Source organism: Medicago sativa, chromosome 5, assembly GCF_051527215.1.
Source record: "Medicago sativa cultivar Bolivia chromosome 5, Bolivia_mono, whole genome shotgun sequence".
Classification (NCBI taxonomy): domain Eukaryota; kingdom Viridiplantae; phylum Streptophyta; class Magnoliopsida; order Fabales; family Fabaceae; genus Medicago; species Medicago sativa.
The window spans coordinates 67,945,249-67,969,769 of NC_140753.1; the positions used below are offsets into that span (position 1 = coordinate 67,945,249).

The following is a 24,521-nucleotide window of genomic DNA, read 5'->3' on the forward strand; positions in this document are numbered from 1 at the left end:
AAAGGAGAGATGTTCAAATTACGGAATATTACCATTCTTAGTAAATTTGAGAATGAAGTTCGCATAATCCAAATATTTGTGATGCATGGTTTAAGGCATGGGGTTCAGTAACGTATTTTGTAAAAAAATTGTTCCGAAGGAAAAATGAACAAATTAATGAATATTGCACAAAAATTAAGAAACTTTATCAAAATATTTATGAAAGCTTTATCAAGAGCAGGAAAACATCATAAATTACATAATAGTTAAAATTATAAAAGTGAGCGCTACTGTCATAGAGTTACCAAAAAGGGATTAACACCAATATTTATATGACACAAAATGAACGAAAGAAACACATTAAACTCTTTAGCGTCTTGTGTAGGAACTTGTTATCAATATTTTGACCATTAAAAAATAAAAAATCTCTTTGACGTCAAAAAAGTAATATCAACAGAGCAATATTCAGTCTCTTCACATATGCTTAGTAATATTCAGTCTGGAAGATTACATTGAAAGGATAGATGGTAAAATGACGGATAATTGTGAATCATTGTAATATGTCAAAATATAAACCTTAAAAACCATGAACCATCAACTTAGTTTTAAATAGTTAAAAATAAAAAAATTGTAAAATAGTTAAAAGTTTTTAAAAATATAAAAATTTTAAAATATTTAAAAAAATTGGTGAGGTAGCACTCAACCAAGCAACACTAAAAAAATTATATGCATTAGCGTAACAAAAAAAAGACAGACGGACATAAAATATTACTCTAAACGTTAATGTGTGTATATATTCGCGAGGTTGAAGAAAGGAGATAAAAATATTTGGGATCATTAAATGACAGCGTGAATAAAAATATTTGTGACATTGTGATGATTAAACGATATTGAAATTAAATATATAAGTGATAAAAAGATAATAAAATTCCTTTGAAAAAAGGTAATAAAATTAAATGGAATCTCCTTAAAAAATTAATGGAACGGTTAAAAAAAATAAAGTTAAATGGAAGAAAAAAACATATTGAAATATAATATTAAAAAATAAAGAAAAAGTTTCCGGCGTGAGTTGAAAAGAGGTGCTTGTGAAATAAATTGTCGAGAAGTAGTTTTTTAAAGTAACATTCAACAGCTTTTGGTCAAAGCTCATTCCATTCAATTTTATGCGTTCAAAAAAAGTACTTTTTTTAGTAAGTACTTAATTGATATTGTATTCGGCCTAACTTCTCCTTAAAAATGTAGAGAAGTTTGAAAAAAAGTCGGGTCAAACGATACCTTAATCTCCCACGACGGTAATGTAGAAGCAATTGAATTTGGGAGGAAAAACTGAAAAAATAGTTAAAAATATAAAAATTGGAAAATAATTAAATGTTATTAAAAATATAAAAATAAGAAAATAATTAAAAAAATTGGTTAGGGGCAAAAATGGAAATTCATAGGTCAAACCTTAAAAAAAAAAAAAACCCTCCAATAATTGAATTACCAAAATGCCCCTCATAGGGGCAAATTGGTAAATTCAATGGACATTTCCTTTCTTACATATATAAGTAGATATATCATTATCAAACTTCAGATCATGTTCTTCATTGTTACTTACCACAAAGCGTTATACTATATTCAAAAATATTGGCAACATTGACCTTATTTCCGTTCCATGACATTACATTCATAACATGATTAGTTTTGATCTAAAATTGAAAAATCAAATATACCTATGTACTCATGAGAAATTATTCAAGAAAGATGTGCTTAGATGATAACAAAAATTCTATAACGGTTGCATGGTGTTTGAAACTCACAATGAAACCCCTATTTAGGATATTCTTACGGGACAAAATGCTTCTATTACCAAACAATTACCGGGAATGGGACATATAAGGAAAACAGTGTATTTCCTACCAAACACACAATATTTTAACACTATAAACAACACCTAATTTCCCACCATTAGTGTAAAAATGGAATAAGAGAAAGAAAAAAAGTGAAATTTGAAATTCCAAAACCAACCATTTGTGTGCATACGCGCAAGATGTTTACCTTGGTCAACAAATATAATATAGACAATCACTTATTTTTTTGATAGCTCGCAAAAAAAAAAATCACTTATTAGTTGATTTACATTGGTATTTATATATGTATTATAGCACTCAATGTTCATATGAATTGCACCTTAACTTCAAAGCATAGAAAAATTTAAAACGTAGGTGACCAGTGCTGATATGAAGGTGAGAACTATATGATTTAATAATTAGTAGCATTTACATATATTGTATATCTATACATTGTCTTTCAATAATAATATCTTCAATTAATTGCCACAGAAAATAGTTATCCAGATGCAAATGGAGAGTGACAAATTTAGAAGCAAAGCTTTGACAATTGCTGCAGCCTTTCAAGGTACATGTAACATTCACTTCCAATAATCAATTTTATTTGTAACTTCATATTATAGAAAAAAATAATATTCACATTTCAAAATAAAATAAAATAATTTAACGTGCATATCAATTAAACTAAAGATAGAGTGTCATATTTTTAAGTAATTTTTTTTATTTTTTGAAATATATTTAATATTCTTTATATCTTCATTTCAAAATAAATTTTAAATTAACACAATAGTTACATTGTTATGTATGATCCTATAGGCGTGGTTTCAGTGTCATTAGAAGGAGAAAGCAGAGACCAAGTAGTAGTAATTGGAGATTATCAAATAGATTGTGTTTGTTTGACTAAAAAGTTGAGAAAGAAATTTTGTTATGCTAAGCTTTTAAGTGTTGAAGATGCAAACGTTTCTGCTAGCAATGAAGGTGATGAAGCTAAAGAGGAACAAAAAGATGTTGAAGAAACCACAAATTCAACAGAAAATTTATCGGTTGTTTGTAACTGTGAGAAAAATTATCCTCCACCTTGTCCCTTGTATTACATAGTTGATCATGATCCATACCCTAGTAGTTGCTCTATCCAATGAAAATATAATGTGTTACCATGATCAACCTTTTAATGTTTAAATTTAAATAATTTAAGTTTCTTAATTTGCTATGGGTTTTTATGCTACGAAGAGATCATTACATGAATAGGAATTAGCACAAAAGTGTACGATGTATTTGGATGAAATAAGAAGATAAATTATGAGTGATTTTACAAAATTATCCTTCATTAACGACATTCTGAATTTAAAGAAGAGAGTATGTTGTAAATTACACAATAAATGATCATGTTTATATAGTTTATTATACTAACAAACTTGTTAACTTTCTACTACTTTCTAGCCAACTTACTAACCTAACTAATACTAATAATCATTCCAAACAATAACTTCATGTAAAAGGTGAGGATTCATTTTTAGGCTATTTTAAGAACACACTGCATTTTCTTATAGTTTTCCCCCATGTACGTTTGACATGCATCCCAAATTTCTATTTCCACCGCTATCCCCGCTTCCACCGCTGCCCCGATTTTCATCGTTGGCCGCTTTTCCATTGCCATGATAGTTTGGGATAGAATTGTGACCCTCGTTTTTATTTCCACTGCTGCTTCGCCATGTTGCTCTTCCGCCTGACCAACGTATATTGCCATCTCCATCTACCCTGATGTTTGTCTTTGATTCTCTTGCTTCACCAACTGCAAATTAATAAACAATTGTTTTTGTTAAATTTAAAAGAAGAAAGCAATTGTGCATACTTGACATAGATATAATTATAGACACACATACATTGTTTCTCATTTTTAGAAAGCTCAATTGCAACAACGGAGATAAGAAACAGTGCACAAAAGCACGAAGACATAAACATCTTGATTTTCATCCTAGCTATAATTAAGAGTTTCTTGTGAAATATGAATACAATTGGTAGCTATTTATTATAATTATCATGGGACAAGATAAAATATAAGAAGAACAAAAGAGCTTTTTTTACTCCAATAACAAAAATAGCTTGATTAAAAATAATATGTTGTACCATAAAAAAGATAACATAAATTGCACGGCAAAACAAACACAAAATATAATGTTTGGCTAGCTGATTGCAATGATAATGAGTCATTATGTATTGAGCCATTGAAAGGTTAAATTAGAGCATGATTGCCAATTGAGGTAAGAAAGATTTTCAGACAATGGCAACTGTAGAAAAGTAACTAAGATATTTGATAAATTTAATAAAAATTGTAGTTCTTAATTTTTGAAGAAAAATGATAACAATCATTGGATAAAGTTTGAGTTTATAGAAATTGTAGTTCTTAATGTTATTTCTAAAAATCTAAAACTACTTTCTCTTAATATTTCCAAAAGGTTATGTCAGCATTTGAGGAAAACATGGTGAGAAATGGTATTTCTCACGATTAAAAAAAGTTCACGAATGTTTTCACAAACAAGAAAATGTTGATCATAACCTTTGAGAAATATAGTGGATAAATATTATGAAACCAATTAATCAAATTATTTCGTAATTAAGTTTAAGTCCTTTCACTCTTCTTAACAACCAAATTTTCCTTTTTCAAAAGATAAAACAATTACGTTAACCTCAAGAAAATAATTGTTTTCTACAATCCTCGACTAAATTTAAACTAGCAATGTAATTTTGATGAGTGATCGATAAATATTGAGGTTAATCTAAAAAATCAAATCAAAGATAATGCATGAAAAGAAGGCTTACCTCTCCGCGTTGAGGCAATTGTACGTTTTGGTGTTAACTTCCATTGAAAATTGCTCTTTAGGCATCATAGGCACCTCGAACTGATGAAAATACTCCAACGACAATTAACTATTGTTTGCTTCTAAATAATAGTTAATTGTCTTCCCAAGAATAGACCTATATTTAAGTGTGTAAATACAAGATTTGTCGTGATTGTTAGTTAACTATACTTCCATGATTATATATTGTTTGTTATTGTAGTTAACTACTTTGGAGTTAGGAATTACAAGTTTACAACTCTCGAAAACCATTCATTGCGTAAACCAGCAACTAAACAACCTTAATCCAAATCAAGAAATTGCACAAACAAAACTGCAAACAACATATGTGTACTTGGAACAAAACAAACCCTCCAAATGATGAAATTCATATTCTTGAGATTCATGTGCGCAAACCATAGGTGTCTAAAGAGCAATTTTCACTTCCCATGTGATTGAGGCCCAATGGATCTCATTTTACCGATGCACAGGAAGGCCAATGACAATGTAATAACTATGTCCTAGTCCCTCTTTTCCTTATTATTTGTAGCTTTTATAGAAAAGTTTCTATTTACTTATCAATATCAAATTTCAATGCAACATATATTATTGTTTTATCAATACTCTTAAGTATTTATTGCAGAGATGAAATGGATAAACGAGATAATAATTTATTTTATTTTTTTTGGTACAAAAGAGGGCCAAAGGCCCAAACGAGATAATAATTTATTAAGGATATTATAGGTAAAAGATAATAATTGTTTCAAAAGTAATAAAATTTATTGGTTCTTTGGTATATGTAAAAGGACAAATAATTTTGATACGTGGCATAGATTATAGTGACAATATCTCACACATTCAAGAACTAAAGTAGATGTTTATCCAGGATCCAAATATTTGAAGAACCTGAATCGAGAGCATGAAGAGGTTTATTTTCTATAATATATATTTGTGCCACTTAGATGCAAACTAAAAAGGTGAGTTATTATTATGCAGACGATTTCAAATAAAAAATTATAACTAAAAAATTAGGTATGTTGAAGGGACACATATCTTTTTTAAGAAATTGTGTATGCAAATTGGTTATTGAAATTGTAAGCATAAAATAGTTTTTCTTTTTTACGAATTTGCAAATGCATCATCGAAATTGTAAAGCGTCGCTTAATATAGATCAAATTAATATATTTTTTTAAGTAGTTTGATGGATATAATTCACTTTTAAGGTGAATACGTTGGTGATGTTCAAACTCCGATCTCTGCATATATTAGAGACAAATAATATTATCTCATTTTAACCGTTAGCAACCAATTTATCCTTGGGGTAGTTTAAATTTCATATACAAATTCTTGTCTAGTGAACTAGCATTGATGTGGGATAAATGTGCAATGTGACATGTTTAATTATGGCACCACACTAATACACTATAACATCCAATGGAAGAAGTTATGAAGGGATCATTTTTTTTTTTTTAACTCTTCAATTTCTAAAAGAACGAAGCCTAGTAATCCTGAGTTTGACCGCAAGGTAAGTTAAGTCTGACAAAAAATCTGTTCAACTTAAAAATCGAACTTGAATTCTAATGAACGATTAGTCATTTTATTGAGCTTCAAGGATCCTTTCAAATGACATTTTACAATTTCGGTGATATAATTGCTAATTTTAAAAAATGAGATATTCTTTTGATTGATGCTTATAATTTCGAGCATTTATTTATCCACTTTTTTTTGTTCAAAAAGATTTAGCGGCAAAAGTCACACACATTATATGATAAAAAGTGGGAAGTTGCATCTTCGAACACGCAGTCCCACATATCAAACGCCCCACCACATGAAAAAATAAACCTGGCGAGTGAAATTTTTTATGGAAAAATACCAACAAGTTCTTCACTTCACTCATGAGCGTTTTACACATTGTACCTTAACACTTTATATAAATTCATCTCAAATAATAATGAAAGATAAAATACACAACCTGCAAAAGCATTTGAAAATTGATAATGAAGAATCCTTATAATTTTTTTTATAGCTTCCTTACCTGTCCCCAAAGCTATTGAGATCAAACTAAAGTAGCATAAGAAAATAGAAAAAGATACCACACTGAGAAAAGACATAGTAACTAAAAAGGAATAGACATAACCCTAATAACAAGCAAACTTTATGAAAGCCTATCCACTACAAACCATGTGCAAAAAGTATTTATATGATGCAAAAGCAATAAAAACATAGCACTCAAATCCATTCCCTTTTTTCTTTCTATTATTTTCTGATTAAGTGGTACCATTCCAGCTTTGCACTCCCCTGCATACAGATCATGATCAATACTTATTTCTTGTGAGCACATGTGATTAATTTTATTTTTAGTATAAAGTAAAGTTCATTTTTAAAAAATTGGGTAAGAAAAATGTTTCTTAATTAAAGTGACACGTCCCAGTGAGCTTAACTCAGATGGTATGAACATTGCATAATATATGCAGGGGTCGAGGTTCGAACCCAGGAACCCCACTTATTCGCTTTAAAAAGGTGAATTTTTAGTCATTAGACTGACAAAAAAAAAGTGACACAATTGATCAATTTACAATCGTCTTGAATGGGATTTAAACTTCGTTCCTCGAGGTTACAAGATTCAATTTTTACCGCTTAGCTGACACCTCGTGGAGACATAAAGTAATTAGTTTAGTGTAATTTTTAAAACAACTAACTTTATTTTAATGTCAATTATTGTTAGTTCAAGTAAGAATGTTACTTGACTTTTATACTTTATCCAATTCTAAAAATATAACAACCATTATATCATACGTGCATTGACATATATATTATATAGTTGAGGGCAATGTCATTGTGAAACTTTTTTCTCTTTTGAAATTGTTAAGCTTTGATGGGTTTCACTGTTGGGTTGGTAAGAAATGTCTTCTCAAGAAATCATGTTGGTTCTCATGAAAGAAAAGTAAGTCCTCAATTTGTATTGCTTCTCTCTTTGCTTCTTCTCTACAAGAAGCATTTGTCTTAAATCGCAACAGTCTTTGATTTTGCTGAGAATCGCAGTCAAATGTGACAGACGTAACCTCAAAGCATTAGCGTTGAGGTCACTGAGACATGAGATATTTTGATGTTATAGCTAAAATTGCGGTCGTTGTTTGCTAAACTTAATAGTTCCAATTATGTTCTCATTCTTTGTTAATTGTGTAGAGTTCAAGAATTCTAAACAAGTTTTGAATTATCTCATGCTAGCAGATAATGAGACGAAATTCATCCGAAAATAGAAGATGGATATCAGTTAAATCATACTTGTGTGGCAATGAGTTCAATTCAGTCCTTGCAGAAGAAGATTCAGCTTCATTTAAGAGCTCAGATGTCACTGTTACACAGTCCATACAAGAAGATTTGTTGAGTGATAAAGGAGAAACCAAGAGTGAAGAAACTGTTGAGAATGTAATAGACAATAGACCAAATTCAAACTCCAAATCATTGAATGAAGAAGCAGCAGCTATTATTATTCAATCAGCATATAGAAGTTTCAAGGTTAGTTCACTAATTATTAATTGATTACTTCAATTGGATTATTCACATCAAAAGATATACCTCATTCCAAGAAAAAGTTGGTTCAAATTTCCATGAGTTTACCTTGAAAGTTTGCTTGTGATGCCAAAAGGTTTCAAAAATAGATTAATTTTGACCATGCACCTTAAAACATTTTACATTGTCAATCCATCACAAATTACTATCATTTATATGACTTTTATGGTAAATATGATTGAAGTCAAATATTTTTAAAGATCCAATGGTTATGATTGATTGACAATGTAAAAAATCTTCACATTGTTGTGCATCAATTAAATTCTTTAAAAAGATTATAACTGCGACATCAGGGTTTCTTATGTTTACGCAACTGCTTTGTGATTATAGTTGAAGTCGTGCCATGTCAAGTTGTCAACAGTGTTTGACCATAATTTTTTGTAATATCACGGCGCGACCACAGTTTAAAACCTTTTTATGGAGATCAATGTGTGTGTGGTATGAGTAAAAATTGAATAAAGAATACACAAAAATGACAATTTAAGCAAAACAATGTCAATTTTTACTCTTCCCCTTTATTTTTTCCATTTCCATCCTTCAATCTTTTTCAATATTAAGTTGCAAAAATGTCAATAGCTACTAGCTAGAAAATTTTAGAAAATAAAAGATGTCTTTACATTCATGTGATTCATAGTATATTTAAGCCATGCATAAAAAAATAGTATTTGTTGCTTATTTACATAACTAGCATATACATGCTAAATATTTCAGTTGAGGTGTAAAAATGAAGAGATCATAAGCTCAGAAAATGGTGAAGAAAAGCTCAATATAGTAACAGAAAGTCCAGATAGAAAATCTATGGCTACATCAGTTGAAGTACAAACAGGGAATTCCACTGAAGTTTTCTCATTTAAAGGAGAAAAAATGAGCATTTACAACAGTTTTCAGCACAGGAATAGAACTAGAGCAATAAAGCAAAAGGTATAACATAACACATTGTTACTTTCTGAACTAGAACATGATTTTGATTAAAGAGAAAATTATTATAAAATAAAACTTGGAATATGCTCAAGTGAATAAATTCAAAAGACAATGACAAAGCAATCAGAAAGAATTATCAGTTAAGGCATTTTCCAGAACATACTTTAAACTTTATATATTATTATTAAATAAGAGAGTGGTTAACATTTTATCAGAAAATAATAGAAGAGTGGTTTAAAATATGTAAAGAAGATGCTTGGTTCTGCCAGCAGTGTTTTAAAATTCAAGTGTGATGATGATGTTGGAAGTTTAAAATTATTGTAGAGTCGTTCGAGAAATTATACAATATAGACGATGTACATATTAATTATATTTCTTAATTTATGTGTCAAAACTTGGACGAAGTATAATATATGACGGAGGGAGTGTGACATAAGGTAATTTGATATCTAATAACATTGAAATTTTTCAGGATGATTGGGATGACAGCACTTTGAGTAGCAATGTTTCAAAAATGAGGATGCAAGACAGAATGGAAGCAGCAACAAGGAGAGAAAGAGCACTGGCTTATGCTTTCTCACAACAGGTAAACAGCAAAAACTATTTCAATACACAAAATAATAAAGCGAATCATTGATTTAGTCTCTAAAACGGTTCATGAGGTGTTAACTTAGTCGTAAGAGTTTGACATAGTAAATTCAAGGGATGGAATTCAAATTCCCTCGAGAACGGTTGTAAAATACTAATCCTCGTTGTTGCAGCTGCGAATATGTTCAAAGAGAAAACTAGCAAAACATAACAACATGGAACAAAATATGAGCTGGAGTTGGCTCGAAAGGTGGATGGCAACTCGGCTTCAAGACACTTCATCAGTCGAAAGCCATGCGATGAAGCAGTATGAAAATTTCAACACTGATCATCACAAACTCACTATAAAGACAAGATTTTTAGATGCTTCTGGTGGTGAAGAAAAAGAGAGTTGTGGATCAAATGAAGTGCCACTTCATTTTGATAACTATTCAGTAATTTCACAAGAAGATAAAGTTAGCAGCTTCAAATCACCAACAATGAAGACTAATTTTAAAGCTAGGAGAACTGTGTCTAGGAGGAAAACTGTGCCAAGTTATCAATTTCATGATGAACATCCAAAGGTTAGAATTTCTTTATTAGTTTCATAAATCATCTAAGTCAAGGCTTAAACATAGTACATTATATATGTTTGTGGAATTGAAAATTGCTCCCTCAATTACTTTTAAATAGATCATAGTCTAACTATTTAAGTTATGTATCATCTATAAAACACGATACTTTAGATTGAAAACGTGTTTAGTACATATGGTAATGTCAAACGTGACCACGTGAATGTAACTACATGTGCCACCAACACATATTCAATCACTTTAATTTTCTTAAATTATTGTGTTAGTGTCTTGTTAAGCGTTGATATTTGTGTTCATGCTTCATAGTATATCATAAACAAGGTTTTAAACCACGATTGTGGTTTTGGTTGTCTCGTGATCTCTAATATTGATGTGAAGACATAAAAAATCTTGATGTTATGGACCCGGATCACCTATAATTAGAACTCTACGTAGTTTGACACATTAAATGATATCGGTCATCATTACAAGATCATACGACTCAAATTATACCATAACAAAATTAGTTTTAAAGTAATTCGATTGTTGATTTGAAATCAGACGGTTGAGATGAGAAACCGAATGACGTAGTTATTGCACAAAATCAAAGTCCATGTGCTAGTATATGTCAACCACTACCATATTATAAATATCATTTTTATGTTGTTGCAGGTAAGCATGAAAGATGGCTCAACCAAGCAAAAACCAAAGCAAGATGTAAGCAAGACAGAAATGAGTCAAATGACAATAAGCAATCTCAAAACTTCTAATGAGTGATTTCTCGACTTTTGTAATTAATCTACCAAATAAGTCAACTAATTATGTGTGTCTACTAGTATTGAGTGGGAAGCAGAGCAAAAATGACATTTAGCACCCTCAGAGCTTCTAGTAATGAGTGACTTCAAAGTTCTTACATTAATATGTCAAATAAGTTCAACTTGTGTGTCTAATATTAAGATGTAATTATAATGGTTGGATTTTCTTGTAGATTGTAATTCCATTATTCTATTTGTAAGTACATAATATTACGTGCTTTGGAACGAGATGGTTGTTCTAATAATTTACTTTTCAAATACTATTTTTTTTCTTCAGCCATAATAAGAATATATTCACAATTAGCTGCATAAGTGAGAGATAATGCTGAATATCAATATCAAACTTTGCTTAGAATAGACTAATAAACTATTTCATTTCTCCTGAAGCATCACCTATAGAGCTTAGGTCGCCTACCAAAGATGAATGATTAACAACACTATCCCGACAAAGACCACACCAAATCTTGAGGAGAATGAAACTCCAGTAACATGAAAATTGAATTTTTGCAAACACTTGTGAGAAACTACACTTTTAGTCATGTACTTTTTGTTATTGAGAAATCAAAGGTGTTGTTCGATATGAAATAGTGATATGAATCTAAAGGCTTTGTTTACGAGTTTGGAGGGGAGGTGAACTAAAGGCTTTGGGGGGAGAGAAATATAGAGGAAATTTGAGAAATCTTTCACATTTTTTGAAGGAGTATTTTTTTTAGAGAGTGATAAATTAATATTAATGATTAATATATTTTTAAGTTTAAGAATATTATAACAGCATATATTAAATTTGAAGAATTCATATAAACCCTCTCAAACCCTCTAAAACCCTCCTCCAATACAATTTTTTAGTTCCCCAAATGAGGAGGGTTTTATATTTTGAAGAAAAATAAGTCCCCCAAAGCCCCTCCTTCCAATGTCATCTATTTCTTCCACTTACTCCTTACTTTTTTTCAAGCATTTCCTTCCATTCCTCTCCGAACTTGCAAATAACGCCTAAAGAGGGTGAATAGATTCCCTCTAAAAAAATTGCGCATGGAAACAGTTTTTCAAAAATACTTTTGCAAATTGATATGACTATTGGAAATATGATTAAGAAGAATACTAAGATTACCGAACTAAAACAATGTACACAATAAAATCAATTTTGAACAAGAGATTCACAATTGATTTAATGTTAGACGATCAAATATAAATTACCCGATTACAAACCTCAAACATTCCTAAATCAAACCTAAAACTTAAGCAAAAAATTACTATAAATTCAAATCACAAAACTTAGTTCATTGATTGAATAACTACGGTCTTCCACTGTGATTGAATGTTTGCACAGTGTGCTAAAAGGTTTGATTACAAGTAACTAACAAAGCTTGAGATTATTTAACACAAAAGATCACCAAGACCCTAAACTACTTGCAACAAGATCACCTCGAACTTGATCTAAGTCTGAAATACATGAACTCGACATCTTAATCATTTAAATCTTCAATCCTATGAGATCCTTCAACAATCTTCGCCAAAATTTCTTCTTCCCAATAGATTCCTTCGATTTCCTTAGGAATTAATGAACTAGAAAGGAAAAAAAAGCTAGCTTATAGAGGATAAAAGAAAGCTTCTTATGTCATTTGAAACTTTGAGCACCTCAAATTGCTTAAAAGATTCAAACCATTACACAGCCTAAAGGATACATAACGTTAGCTTAAGCGAGTTTACATAACCTATATAAACCGAGTTTACATTTCTTTGTATGTAGACTGAATTTATGTAGCTTAGGCGAACTCATATTATGGACAAAGGATACATAAAATTAAGGTACATGAACAACAACAATTCGATATTATCAATAAATTTTAATTAAAATTAAGTGTAACTAAAATATTTTGAGATGTGACTAAAAATTATCTTGTTAGAATCACTGTGTTTTGTTAAAGCTACAATCATAATTTACTAAATCTACAAAGTGTGGCATTATGGAAATCACGACGACTCAAAGCGATGCCGAAAAACTTAAAGCTACAATCATAATTTACTAAATCTACCAAGTGTGGCATTATGGAAATCACGACGACTCAAAGAGATGCCGAAAAACTCATTGTGATATTAAACATAGGTTTTGTAACAAGAGTCCTAAGGACAATGACACTTGTTAAATAACCAAACATAATAAAATAATTTTGAAATATGTACAGTCAACCTCTTTAGAACAAAATGTTATTTTTAATACAAATTTATTTATTTATTTTGAATTTTTACCCCATATGCACTGCACTAGTTAGGATAATCATAATCCTCCATAAATTTTCAACCTTTTGCCTTGTAATCTAAGTAAAAGCAAATGGTGACAATTGACATAGAGAAGGATGGGCAATTTGGACTTTTTACATCACCATCTTCGAATGTTCCGAGTATTTGGCAAGTTTCCTCGTACAACTTCCCTACGTTGTTGTCTTTGCAACCAAATGAACAACCAACAACCTCAATTTCCACAACCCACAAATCAAAATGCAACCTTTCTTCTTCCTTCTCCTACTATTCACCTCTTCCTTCATTCCCACGCAATCACAATCTCAACCTCAACCCAAAAACCAAGCTTTCATATCCCTATTAATCACCCAAAACGGCCTTAATTTCGTGAAAAACATACTCATTCAAAACGCAATTTCTTCCATAGTTTCACTCCAATTACCCAATATTGAAAAGGGTACAAGAATTCCAATGTTGGGTAGTGTTTACTTTGTGCTTTCTAATATCACAATATATGAAATTGATGTTGATTCTTCTATTGTTAAGCCTGGTGAGAGTGGAATTGAGATTGTTGCTTCTGGGGTTAGTTGTAATTTGAGTTTGGATTGGTCTTATGAGTATAGTAGTATTTGGTTTGGTCCTGTTAAGGTTTCTGATCAAGGTTCAGCACAAGTTCAGGTATGAAAAAAATGATCCTTTGTTTTTGTGTTTTTTATTTTGGATTTGTATGTATATGTGTAGAATGGTGTTTAGATATGTAGAAAATTTGTGTTGCGAATAGAAATATAATCTATTTATGATTGTGGTTTAGGCCTTGAGAGAATAAACTTAATTAAGTGCTTATTATAGTATAATTGTAAGTGTTATCATATAAGTGCCTATGTATAAGCTATCTTTTTAACAAAAGATAAGCAGGGTCGAACTGTTTTTGTATAAGCTATAAGCTGGTTTCATAAGCTATCATACAGAACTCGTGGAGATAAATTGAAAAGTGCTTATGGACATGTAATAAGCAGTAAATATGTGACACATTTATTGATATTGGCCGTCCGATCTTAAATCAGTGATGAAGACGATTTAAAGATGATTTGGTAAACGTGTAAAGTGAGCCGAGCAATATCAATCAATGGCCGAGATTAACTGATGTGTGTATCTGCATGTTTTTTTAGATACCGGGAATCTGGATCCCTACCAATGTCAACTTATTTAATGATAAATTGTATTGCTGCACTAAATATGGATAATGTAACTTATAGATGGCTGAGACTAACGATACATGTTTCTTGTTAATATTAATTTTGTTTCAATATTTCTTCATTTTCTTCATAAAAATGTAATGAAAAGGGAATTTGATAAGTGCTGATTTTGGAAAGGTTGAAGGCATGGAAGTTGAACTTAAATTGGGATTGGAGAACCAGGAAGGATATTTGGATCTCAAACTTAAGGACTGTGGTTCTTCTGTTAAAGATATTTCAATAAAATTGGATGGTGGTGCATCTTGGCTTTATCAAGGGTATGGCAGCAATAACCATATCAGATTCTAGCTCATTTCATATTTCATGTGTCACTTTTACGTGGCAGAAAACAATTTTACGGTGTTGTGACATTTAGTTTTGATTCATATCTAACAGGATTCTTGATGCTTTTGAAGGGAATATTGGATCAGCAGTAGAAAATGCTATCACCAAGAATCTTGGAGAAGGCATTACAAGGCTCGACTCATATTTGAAAAGTCTTCCGAAGGAGGTTCCGGTCAATGATCACTCTTCATTGAATGTAACTTTTGTCAATAATGTTTTACTGAGTGAGTCGTCGATTGGGTTTGAAACGAATGGGTTATTTATAAAAAGAAATGATTCCCTACCTATTCCTAACCTCTGCCACAAGAACTCAAAACTTCCAATTTTATGCACAAATTCATCGAAAATGCTAGCCATCTCTTTAGACGAGGCTGTTTTCAACTCTGCATCATCCTTGTATTATGATGTAAGTTTTGATGTTTGGTCATGATCTTAAACAGTGTCAAAAACTGAACTGAACCATGATCCAGAGCTCTTGTCTGTTTGATGTCTGGTTCAGATTTTAAAACATGTCATAAAGCATGAATTTTCTCAGCATAATTTTATTTACTATGTCATTGGATTGTATTAGTGTTAAATGAGAAATTGTTTCGATGTTCAGGCAAAATTTATGCATTGGATTGTGGACAAAATACCAGATCAATCTCTATTGAACACTGCAGGATGGAGATTTATTATTCCTCAGTTGTACAGGAAATACCCAAATCATGAAATGAACTTGAATATATCTTTGTCTTCTCCTCCAGTTGTGGAGATTTCAGATCAGAAAGCTGGTGTTGAAATATTTGCAGATTTAACAATTGATGTTTTAGAAGAAGATAAAGTAATACCAGTAGCATGCATCTCATTGGTAGGATCTTTGATATTTAATGAACTTCACTTTTTGCCATAATCTATGTGTATGTTTTTTCCTTCACCATTCTGATTCTCTGAATATATTACTTTGGTGTTACTATACGTTAATGCTATTTTAATTATGATTAATTATATGGGCTAGTGTGGTGGATGCGAGATGAAGCTTGATTCAAGACAGTGTTGTCAAATAGCGGCTATAGCGTTATAACCTACCAGAATTCAAACAAATTGCTATTGTTTTACAGTATGCTATTTAGTACAAAATGTTGTGAATTAGTGGCTATAATAGCGGAGATAGCACAAACCGCTATTCTCTGGCGGTTGACAAGACTTGCTCAAGAAGACTGGGTTTAAAGATTATATGATTAGTTAGTTTTTGAATTTAGTGCTTCTAATTGTTATTCAAAAGACTTACTAACATGTCATCATTATATAAGTTTACTTTGATTTCATGTTTTTCTACATGGAATATATTTTATGTCATCATTATATAAGTTTACTTTGATTTCATGTTTTTCTACATGGAATATATTTTATCCAAACACTATATGTTTATTCAAAATGCAAAGTCTGCAAAATTCATTGTATCATATCTTTATTCCCATCTCTGTACACCTTATGATAAATTGTCATTTCTTGTTCATCTTTTACATTAATCACTATTGCTATATTCCATCCTGTTTCCTCAGATGATTCAAGCTTCGGGTTTGGTCAAAATAAATGGAAATAACCTCGTAGGTACCATCAGATTGGGTGACTTTGGAATGTCATTGAAATGGAGCAACATTGGCAATCTGCGAATGTTCCTTATTCAGGTAGGTTTATGTTGTTACATGTAACACATAGAGTATAATAATATGTAAAAAAATATTAAGTCGTCCAATCATAAATCATCATAAGTTCACGTTTTAATGTTACTTCTTATAACCTGTGTTTAAATCTCAATACGGTGAGATATGTGAATTTCTGTGTAAAACTTCTTTATGCTTTCAGTGGATAGTTGTTGAATCCTAAGACACATATGGTATGTTTGAATTGGCTTATTTGAGCTTATCTACCAACATAAGCACTTGTGTGATTGAGAGATTTTATGGAAACATCTTATGACATGTCCAGGAGCTGTTTTAAACTTATTTCAATAAGCTCTTTAAGATAGATTATGGAATCAGATTATAGCTTATATGAGAACAGTTTGATTTTTTAATATCTTTTGTTATAGAAATAGCTTATATATAAACACTTATATGATAAGTACTTATGTTACAAACGTTTAAATAAGTTTTTTATCCAAACATGACTATTGTGAATAAACTTATTAATTTTAAGATGTCTCATTGATGAAGGGTGTTTTATTCTTTTTTTCCTGCAGCCAGTTATGTGGACAATTATTGAAACAGTCTTCTTGCCATATGCAAATGCACATCTAAGTAAAGGTTTACCCTTGCCCATTATCCACGGTTTCACCTTACAAGACGCAGAGATAATCTTGTCATCGTCAAGAGTCGCAGTTTGTAGTGATGTATCATTTGCAGATTCAAACAAGCATTTCTTACAATCTCATTGAGTAGATAAAATGTGTTTTTTGATGCATTTGTAAATATTTGAAGATAGAAATCAAGATCATATCTTGACCAAAAAAAAGAAAGAAATCAAGATGATATGTCTCCTTGTGCTATTTTCTGTTATTTGTTAATTTTTTTAGGGAATGAGGGGCAACCATCATGCCTAGATCTAGATGTATAAAATACAGGCATTAATACAATTACTTGCTGCCATGAATTCTCATGTAATTGGAGAGTTTAGTCATGAACAATATACCTTAGTCGCACATCTGAATTGGTTTAAATTTTGGTTTACATTCAATATTCAAGATACTAAAAAATAAAAAAAAATAAAAAAAAAACTAGACTGTGGTTATTGTCTAAAAAAAACTTTGGTTTGGATATTGGTTTCTTTCTTTAAAAACTTAAACAAGTGCATTAAACATTTTTATAATTTGATTTCTCTAAAGTCTAAAATGAGTTTACCTTAAAATGAATTTGATTTTCCACGTTGAGGCAATTGCAAAGGTGCGAACTACACTTTGTAGCTTCTTGTTATTATTGTAAAAATGGATGTGAATCCAAACACAAGCTTAGTCGTCATCAATACCAGCAACATTCCCCACATTTTTACATGAATGACATCACACTTACTGTTTTGAATCGGCTACAAAGCCTAAATAAGACTAGCACACAACGGTGATGGAGCAGGTTCAACTCCATGTGGAACACCGCACTGGAGCATGCCTCAGCCCATCTAAGCCGTTGAGGCAATCTCTAACCGCCTCTTGCAGAGGTGCCACATTTTACGGAGACGGTTATTCTCGTACACGTCTATACAAGGGCGACATAGTGTCACCCTAAGGTATGATTCATTTTTACCTCATTTTGCACATATTCACTTCATTCTCATGCTGACTTGATCGTCATAGTGCTAACGTGCTTGCAGACACAAGCCTCCTTCGCCATGAAGACCACCGAAGGATCAACATCCACCGCAACAGATCAATCTTCAGTGGACAGATCACTTATACGGTGAATACCCCCTTAACCCATCAACCATCAGGATCACATAATAGCCTCCACAATTAGCATTCTTCATGTCTAGTTTGCTAGTTCCACTATAGTTGAGTTTTACCCATTTCTTAGGAGGAAGCTTCCATTGCACAAATATTGCGCAATCATCACAACACTCAACTTGTTGTAAAGTACACACACTTTATTTGGATGAACATGTCTTTCAAATGCTCACATTTGTTGTTACAACACTGTCAAATAATACTTTCTTAAAAACAAAAAACTGTCAAATGGTACTAATATAATTGATATTCAGCTTAATTGTACCAAATTTATCCTCTGCAAGTCTGACAGAAGAAAGTGATCTTGAACAAACCTTCAAAACTAAATCAGGAGACCATGAAAGTCGTGTCCCATGGGTTGCCATGAACACTTTTCATATGCTAATTGATTAGCAAAATGAACGTTTTCATGTGTTACCTTCTTATTTAAAAAAAAAATAATTTACAGCCATAATGTCATAAATATTTTTAGAGTCAAAAACATTATTTCATTAAAAAAGAAATATTTTGTTTAAAAAAACAATTTAAAAAGACAAGACAAAACTACGTTGGACTAGAGTTAACCTTATCTTCCCCCACAACACAACACAACCATCATCATTCATCACTGTCTCAGGACAGTTCGCAAAACCCACTCTAAACCCTTTCCTTCATCCTCTCAAATCCATGGCAACTCTTCCACCTCGCCATTTCACCACACAAATGCAAATCCCTCTCACAAACCCCACCTTCAAACCCCCACAAATTTTCCCATTTCACCACACAATTCCCTCTCCAAAACAACAACTTTCCATCCCAACCCACATCACCAATTCCATTAAAGGATCAGGTTATTTATCGGAAATAAGCAAAGCAATCGATTATGAAGAACAGTACCGTGTTGCAAAATCACAGGTTCAACGTAAAGGTTTGGACTTGGAAGGATATTCAATTGAAGGAGTTTCAATTGGCGGACATGAGACTTGTATTATTATTCCTGAGTTTAAATGTGCTTTTGATATTGGAAGATGTCCCACTAGAGCTATTCATCAGAATTTTGTTTTTATTACTCATGCTCATCTTGATCACATTGTAAGTTTAATTTCCCAACTTTTTGTAACTACCAATAATGTTTTCATTTGTGATTATATTTTTGACTAATTTGAGTTATCTAGTGTTGTACGAGTGTCGGACATTGAGACACAGCTAATCTGACGAGTGTTTGTGTTTTTTGTCCAGACTCGTTGAATAATTGTTGTATCTAGTCTATGTTATAAACCATGCATATTAGTTATTATATGAATCTAGAAAAATAATTTTGCTTATATTTGAGACTGGAGGGGGTATTCAGTATTGTCAAATAGGGTAGCAGGATTTTAATTAATATACTACTATTGTTCCTTGATATGTGAATTAGTACAAAGTGTTGTCAAATAGCGGCTATAGGAGTGTTATAGCATTGTAGCATAGAGGAATATGAAAAAAAAACTATTTTTTTCTTTCTGGGATTTGTATTTTGTAATTGACAATTTTTAAATATAACATGTACTAGTAGGATTTTAAATAAAGGTCAGTGAGAACAATTTTTTATGTTGTTGAAACTGCAATGCGACGTCAAGTGCTGCATCCTCAGTTGCATTTGACCAGGATTCTCTGTGATAGCATGCTATCTGAATATATTTAAGTGAGATAGCTTCTCAAAAGATTATGATAGAGAAGTTAACTTTATTATAATTGTGTTAATATTAGGGGAAAAGGTTAGTTGCATATGCCATGCTTTATCAAAAACATACTGAGAGTGAAAAAAACTAAGACTTGGATACAAATCTTAAGTTTTAGATTAAATAATAAGAGTGAAAAACTTAAGTCATTGAAGCTAATTTTGACTTAGATGAATAAAGGAGGGAAATGTAGCTTATATGTAGTACATCTTGTTGAAATATGCGTAGATGTTAGAGGTTCTGAAGAAATTAAGGTGTAGAAGCTAACTTCAACTTATGCAAGAAATTTTGTAGTTATCATTTATTGGATAATTCTTTTAACACTTAGTTTCAGAAGTTTTTCTAGGGAAGTTTATCCAAACTGTCTCTATGTTGATTATTGATGAAAATTCGTGTGGAAAGGCCTATAGTAGACCCACAGTGTATGAATCCTGCTACAGCGAGAACTCTATAGCAGCAGATTTCTCTATTTTTATTGATTGAAATGTCAAATTCATAATAGATTCTTATCGATCTTGGTAAAGAAAGTAACTATTTCTACTATATTTTGTAGTTGTAAAAAGATTCAACATTGATAGCTTATCATATCAAGTACAACTCAGATAATCTAATGCTGGCCTTTCTTTTCAGTTTTCAAATTCTTAATCTCAGTGTATTGTTGTAAATGTTGTTTGCCATCTTAGTACTTTTTTTTTCCGTGAGTTTTAGCATTCTATGTCTCTTTGTATGACTGATGAGTGTAAATTTAATATAAGCTCGTGATGATTTTGAATGATTTAGGGAGGGCTGCCAATGTATATAGGAAGTCGTGGTTTATATAATTTGAAGCCTCCCACAGTATTTGTACCTCCTTGCATCAAAGACGATGTTGAGAAACTGCTTGACGTTCACAAGACATTGGGCCAAGTTGAACTAAATTGTGAATTGGTTGCTTTGGATGTCGGTATGTGTCAGTTGTCTTTCTTTGGTGGTCAGGGGTTATCTTTGAGGAAATGATTTGTCAATTTTCATTTCAGGGGAGACATATGAAATACGGAATGACCTTGTTGTTCGACCATTCAGAACACAACATGTTATACCAAGCCAGGTATCAATATTTGAACATACCTTCTCGTGCAAAAACATTTTCAAACAAAGTTCATGGCCCAAATTAGCGGTTTTGGGCTACAATTGTATTTTCATCTTTAGTATTTTCTTGTGATGCTAGATACTTTCAGTCAGAAATTTTGTTAAGAAATTTCATCCTCGTGTTTTGGCCATGAAACATATGCTTGTTTTTTGTTTTTCTTTTAAATTTAAGTTGTGTATTTGGTATACTTTTCTGTACTCTTTACTTATATAATCTGATATATTTTTGAATTTTTTAAAATATATATGACAAAAATAAAGAGAGTTAGTGACCTCCTAAAACCTATCTTTTCCGTTTGGGATTTGGATGCATGAGAAATGGTAAAACTTTGGATGTATGTGTAATGTTAAAACTTTGAGCCATGTATGTGACAATGGATATGTTGTCAAATGGGTGCTGCGGCAGATATTTCTAATTTATAACCACCATTGGCAATTTGTGAAGAGATGCCCACCATACCAGCGCCATAGACTGGGTGTGTGTTATACAGCGGATTTTTGGCCTTCTGCCATTGACAACAACATAGTGCTTTGCAGATCTCTTGGCTACATGAATCATAATGCAAACCTGGTTATGTTTTGCAGGGTTATATAGTCTACTCAATCAGGAAAAAGCTGAGGAAACAATACAGTCACCTGAACGGGAAACAAATTGAGAAACTAAAAAAGTCAGGTGTTCAGGTCTGTAATATCGCAAACTCAATTCTGATTTGAATTTGTTATCTTTATTTTTAATGAACTCTTGTTTCTAGATTACAGACACTATATTATCTCCTGAGGTAGCCTTCACTGGGGATACAACATCAGATTTTATGCTTGACCCACTTAATGCCGATGCATTGAGAGCAAAAGTTCTTATAACCGAGGTACAACACATCTTTTAATAGAATTGTTACAATATTGACTGAGTTTAGCGTACTTAGAGTCGCAACATGATCACCTGAAATCCATAGAAATAGATGTTAAGAAATCAAGTATGGGGAAACATCTTAAAATATATCACAATGTAAGAAGTTATAGAAAACAGCCTTCAAGTTTTTCTCATTTGACAAATTAAACATATTTATAATTTAACATTTTCTCTCAAGTTGGAGACTTGTCTTTTAAGCAGCTCATGTATACCAGTTGACGTTGTTGGAGTTGTTGTCGTGTGACTAAAATGTTATGACCATGATTTCTTACTTCCTCCCTATTCCTCTCTATTTCTATCATTGTTTGATTGATTCAATTGTTGAAACTATTATAACAGGCAACTTTCCTAGATGATTCAACCACAGTAGAGCATGCACGCCAACATGGTCATACCCATATATCTGAGGTAACATGACGTCTTTCATTATTTTATGGCAACTTTGTAGACAAAATCAAGGCGCACGAGGATGAACTTTTGCCTCTCTCATGCACGCCCTTCCTCGTTTTACTCAAGTGTCTATATTCAATTTAAAGCTATATCTTATTATCAACAGCTTTTTGTTGCCACCTAAAGTTTTTACATTATAGTAACTAAGTATATAGCTGATTATCGTTATTATGATTATGACATACTGTGTATGAATTGATCTCATGCCATTTCAAGATAAAAAACCTAGAACTTCATGCACACTCTAACAATTTCACGCTTCCTGATGTTGTAAACATGTTTAATTATGTAGCTCATTGAAAATGCTCAGTGGATTCGCAACAAAACAGTTCTGCTGACTCATTTTTCATCAAGATACAATATAGAGGTACTGTTATAGTTTTCTTTCAATAGTAATTCTATAGACTTGCATCCCTCAAATGGGTCATATGTGCATGATACTATTTAGATGTAAAACTCTTGGCGGGGGCATAACCAATGTTGTCAAACAGCGGCTATAGGGAAGCTGTATTGCTATTGCGCAATGGATTTTGAACAAATTGTTATTGTTCCGCAATGCACTATTTTGAACAAATTGCTATTATAACACCATAGTATAGCAGAATTTGAACAAATTGTTATTTTTTTTCGTTCCACGATTGACATTGGGCATAACCATTAACCTCTAGTAGCACCACACTAATTTTGCATTTTGCAATGATGTTAAGTGCTTTTTTAACAAATCAGTGAATAAAATAAGCACTTTAACTGCAGGATATTCGTCAAGCTGCATCAGAATTGCAGTCTAAGACTTCAGCAAAAGTGGTTCCACTTACAGAAGGCTTCAAATCACAGTACACATAGGTTTTCAAAGTCGACACAAGTTGCACCATTATCCGTGTTCAATGAGCACCTAGAGAAAGAATGTAACCAGTTTATGAAAAAGAATGTTACTAATTTCATTGTTTCTTGTAAACTAGTGAATTGTAACTGTAATGTAATTACAATTAGTTCAGCGCTAGAGATGTTATCTAAATTTAGATGAATTTGGTCCAAAACAATGATTTAGACCTAAATAGGTTTTTTTATTTTATTTTTAAGAAAAGATGTTTATATCATTTCATTTATAATAATATCGTTAATACAATGGGGTATATTAAAATAAATAATGCGACTAGCTGATAATGCAGCCACTCTTGCTAGAGCATGAACTACTTCATTTGCTTGTTGCATGTTGAATTTGACCCGAGAGTTTGTAAACTTGGAATTAAAAAGCCTTTTGCACTCTGTAGTAATATGTTCGAACTCTGAAACATCGAACAAGTTGGAGTGAAAAGCATCATTTTTTGTTTTGGAGTCCACCATGAAATCGACATTATCCATCTGCCTGTCGCTTGACATTATCCATATGCATGTCGCTTAACCACTCTAGCCCGTAGAACAACCCCAAAGCTTCCCCCATAGAGATGGGACATAAGGTTGATAGGCTCATAGTTTTGGCCAGCACAAAAGCTCCATCATCATGCACACACATACCAATACATGTACAATTCTAAACATGTGAAAAAGAAGCATCTATATTGCATTTCATTCTACCTTGTTGTGGTCGCTGTCAATGTGCACCAACTGCTGCACCTGAGGAGGAAGACAATGGAATCGTGCTCCCTGCTTGCAGGCCCGGAGGAGCATGCTGTTGGGTGTTACCGCTTTGAGAGATATTAGCATATTGTTATAAGGTGGTGTGCTCGATCCACAACATTTGCTAATATCTAAATAGGTTATATTCCTCAAGATATTATTTGTAGCTAAATTAAACATTATGTTAGAGATTTTTTTTAATGGTAAATGTTAATAGTGATTAATTTGTTTCTCCTTCGCCTCGGGTTTAAATACAGTGAAGGTGAGAAAAACACAAGAAAGGGGGGTTGAATTGTGTTTTGAAAAATTCTTCGTTTCTCCTAAACAACT

At 31.8% G+C, this 24,521-nt stretch overlaps 4 protein-coding genes across 5 annotated transcripts; all 4 read left to right on the plus strand.

Moving 5' to 3' along the window:
• Window positions 1-2,033: 2,033 nt before the first annotated feature.
• LOC146924315 (heavy metal-associated isoprenylated plant protein 47-like) lies at window positions 2,034-3,011 on the plus strand. The gene is made up of 3 exons (XM_085709353.1): window positions 2,034-2,204; window positions 2,301-2,376; window positions 2,625-3,011. The coding sequence occupies exons 1-3, from the start codon at window positions 2,199-2,201 to the stop codon at window positions 2,945-2,947; spliced, it is 405 nt and encodes a 134-aa protein (XP_085565479.1). The 5' UTR covers window positions 2,034-2,198; the 3' UTR covers window positions 2,948-3,011.
• Window positions 3,012-7,481: 4,470 nt separating this feature from the next.
• Window positions 7,482-11,331, plus strand: IQD33 (IQ-domain 33). The gene is made up of 6 exons (XM_085709352.1): window positions 7,482-7,589; window positions 7,877-8,164; window positions 8,930-9,139; window positions 9,612-9,725; window positions 9,901-10,290; window positions 10,951-11,331. The coding sequence occupies exons 1-6, from the start codon at window positions 7,521-7,523 to the stop codon at window positions 11,053-11,055; spliced, it is 1,176 nt and encodes a 391-aa protein (XP_085565478.1). The 5' UTR covers window positions 7,482-7,520; the 3' UTR covers window positions 11,056-11,331.
• A 2,193-nt stretch (window positions 11,332-13,524) lies between these two features.
• LOC146924317 (lipid-binding serum glycoprotein family protein) lies at window positions 13,525-17,612 on the plus strand. 2 transcript variants are annotated; one of them, XM_085709354.1, is made up of 6 exons: window positions 13,525-14,009; window positions 14,705-14,844; window positions 14,963-15,317; window positions 15,513-15,761; window positions 16,456-16,581; window positions 17,136-17,612. In XM_085709354.1, the coding sequence occupies exons 1-6, from the start codon at window positions 13,590-13,592 to the stop codon at window positions 17,328-17,330; spliced, it is 1,485 nt and encodes a 494-aa protein (XP_085565480.1). In that variant the 5' UTR covers window positions 13,525-13,589; the 3' UTR covers window positions 17,331-17,612. The 2 variants fall into 2 exon arrangements, with proteins under 2 accessions (XP_085565480.1, XP_085565481.1); XM_085709355.1 differs by having other exon boundaries at window positions 14,963-15,107.
• A 1,341-nt stretch (window positions 17,613-18,953) lies between these two features.
• Window positions 18,954-23,719, plus strand: CPZ (Metallo-hydrolase/oxidoreductase superfamily protein). The gene is made up of 8 exons (XM_085709357.1): window positions 18,954-19,457; window positions 20,867-21,029; window positions 21,103-21,173; window positions 21,800-21,895; window positions 21,967-22,080; window positions 22,464-22,532; window positions 22,867-22,941; window positions 23,328-23,719. Exons 1-8 carry the CDS (start codon window positions 19,053-19,055, stop codon window positions 23,415-23,417), a joined length of 1,083 nt encoding a protein of 360 aa, XP_085565483.1. The 5' UTR covers window positions 18,954-19,052; the 3' UTR covers window positions 23,418-23,719.
• The last annotated feature ends 802 nt before the right edge of the window (window positions 23,720-24,521 follow it).